Source organism: Antechinus flavipes, chromosome 3, assembly GCF_016432865.1.
Source record: "Antechinus flavipes isolate AdamAnt ecotype Samford, QLD, Australia chromosome 3, AdamAnt_v2, whole genome shotgun sequence".
Classification (NCBI taxonomy): Eukaryota; Metazoa; Chordata; class Mammalia; order Dasyuromorphia; family Dasyuridae; genus Antechinus; species Antechinus flavipes.
The window spans coordinates 558,470,823-558,486,865 of record NC_067400.1 but is presented as its reverse complement, the minus strand read 5'-3'; the positions used below and the strand labels follow the sequence as shown (position 1 = coordinate 558,486,865).

Genomic DNA, 16,043 nt, shown 5'->3' with positions numbered 1-16,043 from the left:
AAAGATCAATATGCCAAAGGAACCTGGAATGTAAGCTCTATGAAACAGGGTAAACTGGATACGATCAAACAAGAGCTAGAAAGTTGAAACATTAACATCTTGGATGTCAGGGAACTTAATGGAGAGGAATGAGTGAATTTAATTCATGTGATCATTACATACACTATTGTGGACAAAAATCCCTTAGAAGAAATGAAATAGTTCTCAAAGTCAGTAAAAGGGTGGAAAATGCAGTATTGGGGTATAATCTAAAAAATAATGAGACTGTTCAAATCCAAGGCAAACTGTTCACTATCACAGCTCCAAGTACTGATCCCAAAGAAGACAAAATTGCTCCAAGACCTAAAGATCTTCTAGAAATAGCCCCCAAAATGTCACATTCAACATTGGGAATATGAAAAAAAAGAATTGGAAAATTTTAGCCTTAAATTATAAAATTAAGCAGGGCAGAGAATAATGGAGCTTTATTGAGATAACTTACTACTCACAGAAAATACTTTTTAGTGACTTTCTATATGAATATTGCCATATGGTTAATAAAATCAGATTGATAATATCCTTTGCAACCAAAATTAGTTAATCAGTTAAAATACGACGGGAAGTTTACTGTGGCTCAGATCATGAGCTTCTTATTGAAAAATTCAGACTTCAATTGAAGTAGGAAAAACTATCAGACTGATCATGGCAACATGACATCTCATCACTCCCTGAGAAACAGGAAGAAATGGAAGCAGTATCAGATTTTATATTCTTGGTCTCAAAGATCAGTGCAGACAGTGATAATAGCCATGAAATTAAAAGATGCTTGCTCCTTGAAAGGAAAATTATAGAAAATGTGGATAACATACTAAAAAGCAGATATATATATATCTTTATATTCTTTATATATAGTATATATCTTTGCCAACAAAGCTCCATATAAATAGTAGTGAAGTAAGACTGTGAAAGTTGAAATATAAGTTGAGCACCACAGAATCGACATTTTCAAATTATGGTACTGTAGAAGAGTCCCTTTGTTGCTGTTCAGTCATTTCATTTGTGTACGCCTTTATAGCCCCATTTGGGGTTTTCTTGGCAATGATACTAGAGTGGGTTTGCCATTTCCTTCTCCAGCACATTTTATAGATGAGGAAACTGAAGCAAATAGGTAAGAGTCACAAAATTAGTGTGTAAGGCTGGATTTGTACTCAGTCTTCTTAATTCTAGGCCCAGTACTCTATTCACTATATAACTTAGTTTCCCAGGTAATCAGTCAAAAGAGTACTCACTGGAAGGGCAAATCCTAAAGCTGAAGTTTTACAAAGATTTACAAAATATTTTAATTTATGTACACAATACAAAATATTTTATTTGCTCCTCACAACAACTCAGTGTAGTTGCTATTATTCCCATTTTTTAAATGGGAAAACCAAGGTGTAAGTGATTTGCCCACAATGAACAGAGGTAGTATATGGATGAAGAACTAATTGAAGCCATCTGAGATATTTAGCCAAGAGGAAAAAAAAAAAAAAAAAAAAAGGAACATTGTTGCTTTGAAATGTTTGAAGGGCTGAATTATGAGAGATTAAATATTTTCTGCTTGATTCCAGAGGAGTAAAGTGTGGAAATGACAGAAAGAAAATTTAAGAAAAAAGACTTCTTTAAAATCAGAGCAATACCAAGAGAATGACTTTTTTCATAAAGCAAAGTGACCCCATCCTCTAAAGGTTTTCAAATAGACAAGATGACCATGGGTAAATTACTCTGCTTAGAAGATTCTTATCCAGGAACTTAATATTAGTGGCCTATGAGATCCCTTCCACCCCTAAGATTCTGAGATAATTTCAAAAGTTTTAAAGTGAAAAGTACTACATAATAGAATGAAGAGAATTTTTAAAGATTTGATTTAATAAGGTAAAGTCTTGGGCTTTTTAAAAAGCAACTTCATAAATTCAAAATGAGGAATACTGTTTAAAAAGAATTCATCTGAAAACTAAGTGATGCTTGTAATTGACTTCAAGCTTCAAATTAGGAAACACTATGACTGATACAACCTCCAAAAAACTAAATACCTAATTAAGATCTGTTAAGGAACATAGTATTTATACCTTGGGTGATGATAGCATGATTGTAATATGACAGTCAAATCACATATAATGTATTAATTTTTTTTTAGTTTTTCAGTCGTTTTTAACTATGTCCAACTCTTTGTGAACCCATTTGGGGCATTCTTGGCAAAAATACTAAGTGGCTTTCCATTTCCTTCTTCAGAGGCCAGATTTGAACTTAGGAAGGTTAAGTCTTCCTGATTCCAGGTCTGATACTCTATTCATATAATTATGCCACCCACCTCCCCTCAGGAATCACATTTTAAGGCAAAAATAATCATACTTGAAAATGTCCAAAGAAGATGAACAAGAAGGTTAATTTAAAAGTCTTAAGTTCCTGCCAGATGAGGAAATGTTTAGCTTAGGAAAAAGAAATATGCTAATGGTCAAGTACTTGAAGGGCTCTCACAAAGGTATTATCCTGGTTAAAACCAGTATAAATGGCTCTAGAAATCAGAACTAGAACCAATGAATCAAAGTCACAAAGAGGAAATTTGGGCTTGACATAAGGCAAAACTTCCTAATTATTAGAGTGATCCATTGGTTAAATGGATTGTCTCAGAAAGTAGTGGGTTTGCCTGTACAGTAAATGATAACCACTATGTGTGTGTGTTTAGATTTTTTTGGCACCTGAAGAAGCCCATCTCAATTTATTTTTATTTTTTATATTATTTAAAAAATAGTATAAAACATAATATTTCAAAGGAAACCAATTGAAAAAGTTATCCAAAATATTGAAAAGGCAAACAATCCCTAATTATGAAGCCCTGCTGGAAAGTTGTTATTCAAGAATGGACTGGACTACATTATTGCTCAAGAACCTTTCAAATCTAATCTCAAATTAGTAAGCAAGAAGGAAAATGTCAGAGTTCAGGCACTTGCATGTGGGGAAAAGCTTTCATGATGAGGCAAAAAAAAAAAAAAAAAAAAAAAAGACTATCTTCTATGAAGTGACTACAGAGTGAAAAGAGGTCATAGGAGTTGAGGACACTGATGAATTAAGAGGCCAGGAAAAAACAAAGCTCAGATATGAGTATTAAACATCTAAGATAAGAGAAATAAAAATGGGATGAATAAGATATGTCAAATGCTGAAATGTGCATCTGAATATAAACTAGATTGGTAGAATGACTGAGTTAGGGTCATACAATTACCATGAACTTCAAAGGGATAATTTGGAAATGTGGAGAATTAGAAATTTGTTGGTAATACTTACTATACTAGGAGACAGGGAGAAGAAGAAAAAGACATTTCAGGAGATGAGAGATGTGTTATCTTCAAGAAAAAGTCATATCAGTGCCAGGAGTAGGAATGTAAGAAAGAAAAGATAAAGAATAATTTGCTAATTACTAATAATTTCATATTAATAGCAATAAAAATAGTTTATATGTGACAAAAAAATTGTCAAAACTGTGTCACATTTTTTATGACTTTGCCATCCTTTTAGAAGCAAATGGGAAATTACAAGGTTGGGGGCTATATTTTTCCTTTGTTTTGTGAACAGCCATGACCACAAAATTAATCAGCAAATTACCAAAATACTGTTGATGATCCTCCACATACTTAAATCATACTGTACCTCAGAAAGATTAAAGTATGTCATGAGGTATTTTCAATTTTGTATAACCTGTCAGAAATCATTTTGTTTTACAATGCCCTGTTGAGAAATCAGAGTGATCTTCATGGCACAAGGTACCAGAGAAAGGCTTTTATGGAGTGTTATTATCACCCCATTTTAAAGATAAAATTGTTAAAGCTTAAAAAGATAAAAATGACCTTTACAGGGTCATACCACTTAAAAGTATAGAGAATGGGATTTGAATTGAATTCTCCTTTTTCTGATTCCTAGTCCAGAGCTTTCTCCAATAACATTAAAACAGCAGAAGCAGCAACAGTGGTAAATCATGCAAAAGAAAGAATTCTGAAGGGCAAATAAAATCAAAGAGGGCATTTTTGTTATTTGTTTGATACCATTGACTTGCTTTTTTTTTTTTTATTGAGAAAACTCTATTTAACAGTTTATAACAATCATAGATATAGAGTGTGAAGGGATCTTAGAGACCATCTAGTCCAACCCCCTTAGGTTACAGATGAAAAAAAAAAACAAACCAACAGTCACACAGAGGTTGTGATTTGCCCTATGTCACAGAAGGAATGTCAGAGGAATTTTAATTCAGGTCCTTTAAGGCTATCACTGATGTTCTTTTCCAATGTAATATGCTTTAAGATTATGTCTTAACTATAACTAGATTATTTTTTAAAGAATACAAAAGATATAATTATATGATATTTCAGTGACTTTACTGAATAGTTTAAAAAATATATTGTAATTTAGACCCCATTTCTGCACGCAAATGCTGGCTATGCTAATTCATGTAATTAAGCCATTAGATGGCAGCCAGTATGTATTACAGGAAGAAAGGTTAGACCTCAGAGGTGACAAACTCTGCCATCTTCAATTCTCTAATACAGATAGTTCTCATCTACTTTCTGCAGACTTCTCCTTCTTCCTGAAACTACATCCTAGCAACCCAACCTGCTTCAGTACTTACAGTTCTCACAGCTAGAGGGGCTTCAGTGTTTGGAGAGAAACCCTGCCTTGAGGACTTGCTGCCCACCCATCTGAAGTCAAGTTTACATAATGCACACATATGTAAAGCAACAACTGTCTGTATTTCTCTCCCTTCCCTAAGGAAAAAAAAAAAAAAACCTGACAGAGCTTCATTATGCATTTCCCACATTATTACATACAGCTAGCATTTATATACTATTTTAAGGTATGCAAAAACACTTTATATGTTACCCTATTTGATTTCATTTGATCCTTACACCAATCCTGTGAGGTAGGTGCCATCCTTGTTTTACAGATAAGAAAACTGAGGCTGAGAACAATAAAGTGACTCGTCCAGAGTTACACAGCTAGTAACTATCTGAGGCATGACTAGAACTCTGGTTTTCCTGGGTCCAAAACGATTCTATGTAGGGCATCACAATTCTACTGATAATCTTATATGAAGTATCTAACATATGATGAGGGATAAACTACTCTAAAACTTTTAAAAGTAAATAACAGAAGACTCTCCTTTAATTAGTTATCTGGTGCTTTCTAGGCCTTCAGTTACTACTGGTTTTCCCACATGCAATACTTATATATAATTTTTTAATATTATAAAGTTTCTGATAATATCAGGGATTATCATGATTGCAGTATAAATCCTCTAATATTCATTAAGCTTTCTTTTATAGACAAAAGGATTTTCATATTTTTTACTTTCAAAAAGCTTCTCACCAGTATGAATTAAAGTATCTGCTGTGGCTAAAAAATTTCCCACAGTTACTGTACTCAGTAAATTTCACTCAAGCATGAATTCTCTGATGATAAATAAGGGATTTCCTGTGAGTAAAGGCTTTCCCACATTCAGTACATTCAAAGGGTTTCTCTCCAGTATGTATTCTTTGATGTTCAGTAAGGTTTCCTCTCTGGCTAAAAGCTTTCTCACAATGATTACACTTGTAGGGTTTCTTTCCAGTATGAATTCTCTTATGTAAGGTAAGATAAGAGTTGTCACTGAAGGCTTTCCCACATTCATTACATTCAAATGGTTTTTCTCCACTATGAAGTCTCTGATGATAAATGAAAGATTTTCTGTGGGTGAAGGCTCTCCCACACTTATTACATTCAAAAGGTTTTTCTCCAGCATGGATTCTTTGATGTTCAGTAAGACTGCTCCTGTGACTAAATGCTTTCCCACATTCATTACATTCAAATGGTTTCTCTCCAGCATGCATTCGTTGATGTTCAGTGAGACTTCCTCTTTGTCGGAATGCTTTTCCACACACATTACATTCAAAGGGCTTCTCTGCAGTATGAATGCTCTGATGTGCTGTGAGGTGTCCCCTTTGTCTAAAGGCTTTTCCACATTCATTACATTCAAAGGGTTTCTCTCCAGTATGGATTTTCTGATGCTGAGTAAGGTATTTCCTTTGGCTAAAAGCTTTTCCACATTCACCACATTCAAAGGATTTATTGCCAGCATGAATTCTCTGATGTTCAGTAAGGTAACCCTTCCGACTAAAGAATTTCCCACATTCTTTGCATTCAAATGATTTTTCTCCAGCATGAATTCTCTGATGTTCAGTAAGGTAACCCTTCCGACTAAAGAATTTCCCACATTCTTTACATTCAAAAGGTTTCTCTCCAGCATGCCTTCTCTGATGTTCAATAAGTTTCTCTTCCTGGCTGAACATTGCCCCACATTCAGTACATTCAAATGGCTTCTCTCCAGTATGAATTTTCTGATGTTGAGCTAGACGTGAGTTTTTGATGAAGGTTTTCCCACATTCATTGCATTGAAAAGGTTTCTCTCCAGTATGAATTCTCTGGTGTTCAGTAAGACTTCCTTTGTGACTAAAAGCTTTTCCACATTCATTACATTGAAACGGTTTCTCTCCAGTATGAATTCTCTGATGTTCAGGAAGATACCCCCTTCTACTAAAGGTTTTCCCACATTCATTGCACTCAAAGGGTTTCTCGCCAGTATGAATTCGCTGATGTTCAATAAGATTTCCTCGCTGACTAAAAGTTTTACCACATTCATTACAAAGATATGGTTTCTCTGAAGTATGAATGTTCTGATGTGTAGTAAGGTGACCTCTGTGGCTAAAAGCTTTCCCACATTCATTACATTCAAAGGGTTTCTCTCTAGTATGAATACGCTGATGTTCAGTAAGGTTTCCTCTCTGACTAAAGGCTTTCCCACATTCATTACATTTAAAGGGTTTCTCCCCAGTATGAATTCTGTGATGATAAATAAGGGATGTTCTATGACTAAAAGCTTTTCCACATTCAGTACATGCAAATGGTTTTTCTCCAGTATGAATTCTCTGGTGTTCAGCAAGATGGCCCCTATGGCTGAAGGCTTTCCCACATTCTTTACATTCAAAGGGTTTCTCTCCAGTATGAATTCTCTGATGTTCAGTAAGGTGACCCCTTTGACTAAAAGCTTTCCCACATTCTTTACATTCAAAGGGTCTCTCTCTTGTATGAACTCTTTGATGGGATGTAAGGTTTCCTCTCTGGATAAAGGCTTTTCCACATTCATTACATTTATGGGGCTTCTGTCCTGTATGAATTCGCTGGTGTTCAATAAGGTATCTCCTCTGGCTGAAGGCTTTCCCACATTCATGACATATATATGATTTGTCTCCAGAATTTGTTATTCGAAATTGAATAAGGTCTGAATGGTAACTAAAGGGTTTCCTATATTTATTGTATTTAGAAAGCTTTTTCCCTAAAGAAATACGATTATATTTAAGGAGACCTTTTCCTGTAGTAACTTTGTGTTGTGGAACAAAGACTAACCCTGGGCTAAAACTTTCCACCAATGTATTATAATCATCAGATGTTTTTCTGGGAGTGTTTATTACTTGTCTGGATTGTTTTTTCTGGTTGCTCTCTTGCCTCTCTAATTTGATATTACATTCCCAAATTTCTCTCATCTTAGAATTCCAGGTGACTTCTTTTCTGAATCCTTCCTTGGTTATTTCCATACAATTAGTCTGCTTTGAAGATGAATATTCAGTTTCATGTTCAATTTGCAGGCTAAGATAATCTGAAAGAAATAAAGAAATAGTGTCAATATTTCTACTGGTAAAAAACATTTTATTAAAAAAAAAATTCTCGACTCTGCTTCTTCCATCAAAAAGGATGATGATCAATTTTAAAAAGGAAATTAGGTAGTCATCAGACCCTCATTTCACAAGATAGCAAAATAAATTCTAAATAAATGCATGATTGAGATATAAAAAAGTCACAATATAAGTTAGGCAAGGAAGAAAGAACCTTTTAAAATCATAAATAGAAGATAAATAAAAGAAAATAAAATGAACAATTGTGGTTTATGTAAAATAAAAAATAAATGTCACAAACAAAATCAATATAGCTGAAAAAGAATTAAAAATTAAAATAGTTAAATGAGGGAGGGAAAGTTTGCAGGAAGTTTCAGATAGAATTCTAATATCAAAAATGTGCAAGGAACTGATTCAAATATATAAAAATGACAACCATTCTTTTTTTTTTATTATTATAGCTTTTTATTTACAAGTAATTTTCATTTTTTCATGGGTAATTTTTCAGCATTGACAATTGCAAAACCTTTTGTTCCAATTTTTCCCCTCCTTCCCCCTATCTTCTCCCCCAGATGGCAGGCTGACCAATACATGTAAAATATGTTAAAATATATGTTAAATACTATATATATATATATATATATATATATATACACACACACATGTCCATACAGTTATTTTGATGTACAAAAAGGATCAGACTTTGAAATGGTGTACAATTAACCTGTGAAGGAAATCAAAAATGCAGATGCACAAAAATAGAGGGATTGGGAATTCTATGTAGTGGTTCATACTCATTTTCCAGAGTTCTTTCACTGAGTGTAGCTGGCTCAATTCATTACTTCTCTATTGGAACTAATTTAGTTCATCTCACTGTTGAAGAGGGCCACATCTATCAGAATTGATTATCATATAGTACTGGACAATATTCTTTTAGAAATAATTAAAGAATATGAAGTCAGTTCTTAAAGAAACCTAAGCTATCAACAACATAAGAAAAAATATTTCAAATCACTAATATTTTTAAAAATTTAAATGAAAGGAATTCTATTGTTTTATCTCTCAGATTGGTCAAAATAAATTTTTTTTTTTAAAAAGGAAATTGATAATTACTGAAAAGGTCATGGGAAGATAGGTACACTGGTACTGTCACAACTGGTAGACTGTAGTTCAATCATTCTAAAAAACTAATGAAGCTACAATCCCCAAATCACTAAAGTGTACATATTTTTAAAACTCCACTAGGTCTACACCCCAAATAACCTTATGCAACAAATATTTTTAGCATTTATTTCTCTTGTTCACAACTATTTGTACCTATCAACTAGAGAGTGAGAAAACACTGTATGTGAATGTTATGAAATATACCACAAGACATGATGGAGAGTTTCAGAGGTATGAGTAAATCTACATGAACTAAATTGATAAAATGAAATGAACAGAGAAAAATCTACATAGCAACAAAATTGTAAAGAAAAACAACTTTGAAAGACTGAAGAATTCATATCAATACACTGTCCAATAACAACTTTTAGAAGACCTATTTTTTCACAGAGTAGTGATGAACTCAAGATAGAAAATGAAATATACAATGTTGAACATGGCAAGTGTATAGATTTATTTGACTTAGCTATTAACAAGTTAACAAAGACTTTATACACACACACACACACACACACACACACACACACACACTCATTTGGGGGAAAGGAAAAAGTGAGAAGAAGCTAGCAATGCTGTTGCCAAGAAAAAAAAGTCCTCAAGAATATTTTAAAATTCACTAAGGTCAAAAGTACACAGAGAACAGCTTTGAAAGTAACACGATGATTTCATTATATTTATATATATATATTTTTTTTTAAAATAATTTGTATATCTGAATTTCATAATTTCATATAGCCTCTTTTTTCCCATTAAGTTCAAAATAAGAAAAATAAAATCTATGGCACAGTTGTGTGTAAAATAAATTAGAGAGAGAGATGAGGCAAAGAGAACAATTAAAAAACCAGTGCAAAACTTCAAATAAGAGGTGATGAACCTAAACTAGAGTGGTGGTCATGTTAAGTAGATAGAGAAGAATGGATGTAAGATGTTACAGAAGTAGAACAAAACCTGGCAACTGCCTGGATACGCAAAGTGACTTAAAAAAAAAAGGAGTAAAAAGATGACTTTAAGATTGCAAATTTGGGCAAATGATATGATATGATGATGATGCCCTAGGCAGAAATATTAAGTTCTGAAATTTGGAAGAGGGTCAGTATTTGAGAAAAAAAATTATGAATTGTTTTAGATATACTCAATTTCAGTTAATTATAGAATATCCAGTTTAAGATGTTCAATAGACAGTTAATTAAGTACTAAAGCAAAATGACTGAATTTTATCTTATTAAGAGTCTGTTTATTATATCTGATCCAGCTTATTAACTACATCTTCCAGCTTCATTTATTAACTTAAAAACTTGATTAGCAAATAATGTCTGCCTTCATTAAATTTTGTTCCTCCTGCCCTGGGGTAAACTATCCAAACTGGATAGATCTCACTATGTCTAGCCAGCCCCAAATCTGACCATGCTATTTCATCTATGCTAACTCCAGACATGCTACTGTGCACAGACTTGGTCAACTCTTTATCTCTTGGCATCAGAACTATAATCAAATTTCTGAAAAATGCATGTCAATTGTCTGTCCTACCATTACATTGACTATACCTGTGACTGTCTTTACCAAAAAAGCATTACTTTATCAACATAATATTCTATGTATTATCTCTCCCATTATAACATAAGCTCGGGGAGAACAGAGACTGCCTTAAATTTTTATTTGCACATTTCCTATTTATTTAGCACAGTACCTGGGAGGTAATAAATTATTAAATGCCTTTCTATTCATTTATATAATTTTTCATTAGTAACATATTAAAACCTATTTATACTTACCATGAATCTTGTAATTGCCATTTGGTGACATTCATTAGTAATACAGTATTACCAAAAGACTAATACTATAAAAATATGAATATTTGTTCCATGCTGAAGCCTGGAATTCAGAAAAATACTTTTACAAATTCCCAAAGACCATTCTTTTCCTCTTCAGTTCTAGGTACTGTGCCTCTCTATTTATATTTTATTAATGGATAAACACTATGAGTTGTCCATTCAAATATAGATCATAATCTATACAATGACCACTATTACCCATTTGTTTTTGGGGGGAGATTTTCAATACAAATAGTACATCTCAACATTTATAGCTGACTTAGAACATATTTCAATGTTCACAGACTTGATTCCATCATCACAATATCATTTACAAAAAAAAGGATCTATGTAATATTCTTCTCTAAAATAAAATATTCTCTGGGAGCAGGTTTTTTGCGGGGGTTTCTGGAGGCAGCCTTAGTTTCAGTTCAGTATTATCATCACAAATGCAGCCAGGAGTTAAGGTCCAAATCCTTTATTGTCTCCTTCAAAGTTTTGTCTCCTTCCTTGGGCCCAGTTAGCTTTCTTAGAGGCCTATCTCTCTCCTTGGTTCCGAGAGCTTAAGCTGCCTTCTTTGGCTTGTGAATCTCCTCAACTGAATCCTGGCTGAGGCTCAGAGCTTCTAGTTCGCTTCTCTTTTTTGGCCCTTGAGCTCCTCTTTATATATGCTCTCTTAAAAGTGTAAATCTTGAAGAATTATAGTAAATACTAAGTACATATAAATTAGAGAATCATTATCTCATTAATTCCACTGACTTAGCACCTTGTAAGAATCCTAACAGATCTAGAAAAGATTAACATCTACAAGGAGCTCCTCTTGCCCTGGATTCTATGTTAGATATCCCCATTAAGAGTGCCATTTTTGGTAGGCAAGCTATTCCCTGTTCTATGTCTTACTTAATACTAATAATCAGAAATCTGAACAAATTTATCTGTTGTCATATCAGTGAAAGAACTTTATATAATTTTGCTACACAGCAGGCATCTGTGTATTAAAGGAAAACTTCTAGAAGAGTATTTCACTATAACAAGTTAAATAGGGTTTTTGTTTATGTTATTTTATAGTCAACAATAGGCATTATAAAATCTTATATTTCCTATAGCTTTTAGTCAATTTTGCAATGATAAAGATACAGAATATTTGCAAAATGTCAGCCTGTTCCCTTCTCACACATTTAACAAGGATGCTCTGCATTGACATATAGATAACTCATAAAATTATTATATATGAAATGAAAAAGTAGATTTATGAGTTAGTATTGATATTTTGAAGTAATAAAAAGGTCTGATTTTTCTTCTATTATCTATCCTCTTTTTAAAATATTTTTAGAATCAATCCCTTAACACCCTCCCCTCTTTCAGATATTTTGAGAATCAATCACTCAACCTCTGAAAAATTGGGTTGCCTATAACATACTTGTTCTAGTACAAGATGCTCTTCTTATTTTGGTTTGCTTTAATGGTTACTCCTACATCTTTATGCATCAATGTTGGGTGCAAATGTGATTGCCGTTTTAGTGAATGAGAAAGGGATTAAATAAAATTTAATCCTCCTTAAATATTTCCCTAAGTTAATCTATTTGTTGTACTCATTTCAGTTTCACTCTTTAAATGTACTTGGATTGTATTTAGTTGGATCTGTAAGCTTTCTTTAAAACTTTTCCTCTACTGCTTCTATTTCTAGAGATCAGAATATTATCATCTACTTATCCTTCATGAGATTTTATAATAAATTTTACTAATCTGAGCAAGTTATTCTTGGCTGTAATATTTCCCTCCTTGCAAGGAGATCTCTGGCAGAGATTCTTCTAAGCACTTTTAGTTCCTATAGTGATTTCTTAACAGAACAGAAGAATTTCTTCTTCTTCAAAACAAACTTCAAGAACTACGTCAATGCCTGTATTTTTGTCCATTTCCATTTAATTAAGTCAAGGGAGAGATGCCTTAATTTTGTGCCACAAATTCTAGATTTTTAATTATTTTTTCTTCCGTCTGATTTTAATCTTTGATCAAATATACTGGTAATCTAACTGTACATGGCTAATATAGAAATGACATTCATAGCAATAACCAGTTACTTGCTGTTAGAACATAATCAATTTCACATTTTCACCACATATGCCTTAATATTCATGTCCAGTAAATCCCAAACTCTTTTCTAGAAGGGATTCCTGATGTGATTTCTGAATTGTGCAAAGTATGTCTATAAAAATCCACATATATATATAGGCAAAGGAGAAAAAGCCAGTAAACAGGAAAAAGTTTTTAAAAAAGAGAATTATTGGCAAGGTCAGTTCACAAGCTGAGTGCTAGAATGGATAAGGAGCTACTCCTACTGCTTACAGATCAGAAGAAAAGGTAAAAGAATACATAATAAAGATCTGTAGTTGCATATGAAAATGACCTTTTATTAGTGTTTATTAAATTTGGAATATTTTTAAATGAATATGAAATAAAGATGTTTGCATTACATAACAAATTGAAGTTCCTTAAGAGAAAGAAAAGCCTATTTCCTTTTGTATTGCATATATGATGCCTAGTAAACTATTTAATAAAATGTTACTGAAGAAGCATCATATGCAATGGGGGAAAACTGAAACTTTTCCCGGTAAGATCAGGAGTGAAACAAAGTTGCCCACTATCACCATTATTATTCAATATTGTATTAGAAAAGCTAGCTTTAGCAAGAAGAGATGAAAAACAGATTAAAGAAATTAGCGTAGGTAATGAGGAAAACAAACTATCACTCTTTGCAGATGATATGGTATACTTAGAGAACTCCAGAAATTCTACTAAAAAACTATTAGAAATAATTCATAACTTTAGCAAAGTTGCTGGATACAAAGAAATCCACATAAATCCTCAGCATTTTTATACATCACCAACAAAATCCAATAGCAAGAGATACAAAAAGAAATTCCATTCAAAATAACTGTCGATAGCATAAAATATTTGGGAATCTATCTACCAAAGGAAAATCAGGAATTATATAAGCAAAATTACAAAACACTTTCCACACAAATAAAGTCATATTTAAATAATTGGAAAAATATTAAGTGCTCTTGGATAGGGCGAGCGAATATAACAAAGATGACAATACTCCCTAAACTAATCTATTTATTTAGTGCTATGCCAATGAGACTCCCAAGAAAATATTTTAATGACCTAGAAAAAATAACAACAAAATTCATATGGAAGAACAAAAGGTCAAGAATCTCAAGGGAATTAATGAAAAAAAAAAAAAATCAAACGAAGGTAGCCTAGCTGTACCTGATCTAAAACTATATTATAAAGCAGCAGTCACCAAAACCACTGCTTTTTTTTCTTATCCAAAGAATAAGAAAATATTCTTCTTCTTTCATAAGAAATGAAATAGATTAATTGATCAGTGGAATGGGTTAGGCTCACAAGACAAAATAGTCAACTATAGCAATCTAGTATTTGACAAAACCAAAGATTCTAATTTTGGGGATAGGAATTCATTATTTGACAAAAACTGCTGGGAAAACTGGAAATTAGTATGGCAGAAATTAGGCATGGACCCACACTTAACATTGTATACCAAGATAAGATCAAAATGGGTCCATGATTTAGGCATAAAGAACAAGATTATAAATGAATTAGAGATTATAAATAAATTATAAATAAATAAATTCATAGGCTAGTGTACCTCTCAGACTTGTGGAGGAGGAAGAAATTTGTAACCAAAGATGAACTAGAAATCATTATTGATCACAAAATATAAAGTTTTGATTATATCACATTAAGAAGCCTTTATACAAAGAAAACTAATGCAAACAAGATTAGAAGGGAAGCAACAAACTGGGAAAACATTTTCACAGTTAAAGGTTCTGATAAAGGCCTCATTTCCCAAATATATAGAGAATTGACTCTAATTTATAAGAAATCAAGTCATTTCTCCAGTTGAAAAATGGTCAAAGGATATGAACAAACAATTTTCAGATGATGAAATTGAAACTATTTCCACTCATATGAAAGAGTGTTCCAAATCACTATTGAGTAGAGAAATGCAAATTAAGATAACTCTGAGATACCACTACACACCTGTCAGATTGGCTAAGATGACAGGAAAAAATCATGATGAATGTTGGAGGGGATGCGGGAAAACTGGGACACTGATACATTGTTGGTGGAGTTGTGAATGAATCCAACCATTCTGGAGAGCAATCTGGAATTATGCCCAAAAAGCTATCAAACTGTGCATACCCTTTGATCCAGCAGTGTTACTACTGGGCTTATATCCCAAAGAGATACTAAAGAAAGGAAAGGGACCTGTATGTGCCAAAATGTTTGTGGCAGCCCTGTTTGTAGCAGCCAGAAACTGGAAACTGAGTGGATGCCCGTCAATTGGAGAATGGTTGAGTAAATTGTGGTATACGAATGTTATGGAATATTATTGTTCTGTAATAAACGTCCAGCAGAATAAATACAGAGAAGATTTGGAGAGACTAAGCGAATGCTAAGTGAAATGAGCAGAACCAGGAGATCATTATACACTTCAACAACGATACTGTATGAGGATGTATTCTGATGGAAATGGATTTCTTCAACAAAAAGCCGATCTAATTCAGTTTCAATTGATCAATGCTGGAAAGAAGCAGCTACGCCCAAAGAAAGAACACTGGGAAATGAATGTAAACTGTTTGCATTACTGTTTTTCTTACTGGGTTATTTTTACCTTCTGAATCCAACTCTTCCTGTGCAACAAGAGAACTGTTCGACTCTGTACACATATATTGTATCTAGGATATACTGTGACATATTTAACATGTATAGGACTTCCTGCCATCTAGGGAAGGGGGTGGAGGGAGGGAAGGGAAAAGTTGGAACAAAAGTGAGTGCAAGGGATAATATTGTTTAAAAAAAAAAAAAAAATTACCCAGGCAATTGTTCTGTCAATAAAAAGTTATAATTGTTAAAAATTTAAAAAAAATTTTTTTAATGTTACTGAAGTTGCAGCAATTAAGGTTCAGATAATGTTACAAGACCATAAAATTACACACCTAGTTAGCTTGTATGTTTTTTCCACCTGGACTTAAAGTCTGTAAAATAGAAATGGACAAGCCAAAGTAGGAAGCAAACCAGAACTGAGAATAATGAACAAAAAAAAATAAAAAGGATAAAAGGCAGAGATTCAAGTCATAAAGAATAGAGGGCAATGCTGTTAAAATACTGCCTCAAAGCTATAAAGGAGGAAAGAGAAGTCAAAGTAGGGATGTCGACTGGAAGAACACAGAAGATTAAGGAACAAATTTCATGACCAAAAAGCACATCCAAAAAAAGCAATGTGGAGGGGAGAGGCAAAATCCTATGGTCTTGGAGAAAAAAT

General features: G+C 33.0%; 1 protein-coding gene across 1 annotated transcript in view; it reads right to left on the bottom strand.

Moving 5' to 3' along the window:
• Positions 1-447: 447 nt before the first annotated feature.
• LOC127555377 (zinc finger protein 420-like) overlaps positions 448-16,043 on the bottom strand; it is a 41,950-nt gene continuing 26,354 nt past the window's right edge. The window contains exon 6 of the mRNA XM_051987621.1: positions 448-7,699. Coding sequence (XP_051843581.1) covers positions 5,445-7,699 — 2,255 coding nt within the window. The 3' untranslated portion in view covers positions 448-5,444. The remainder of the gene's footprint in view (positions 7,700-16,043) is intronic.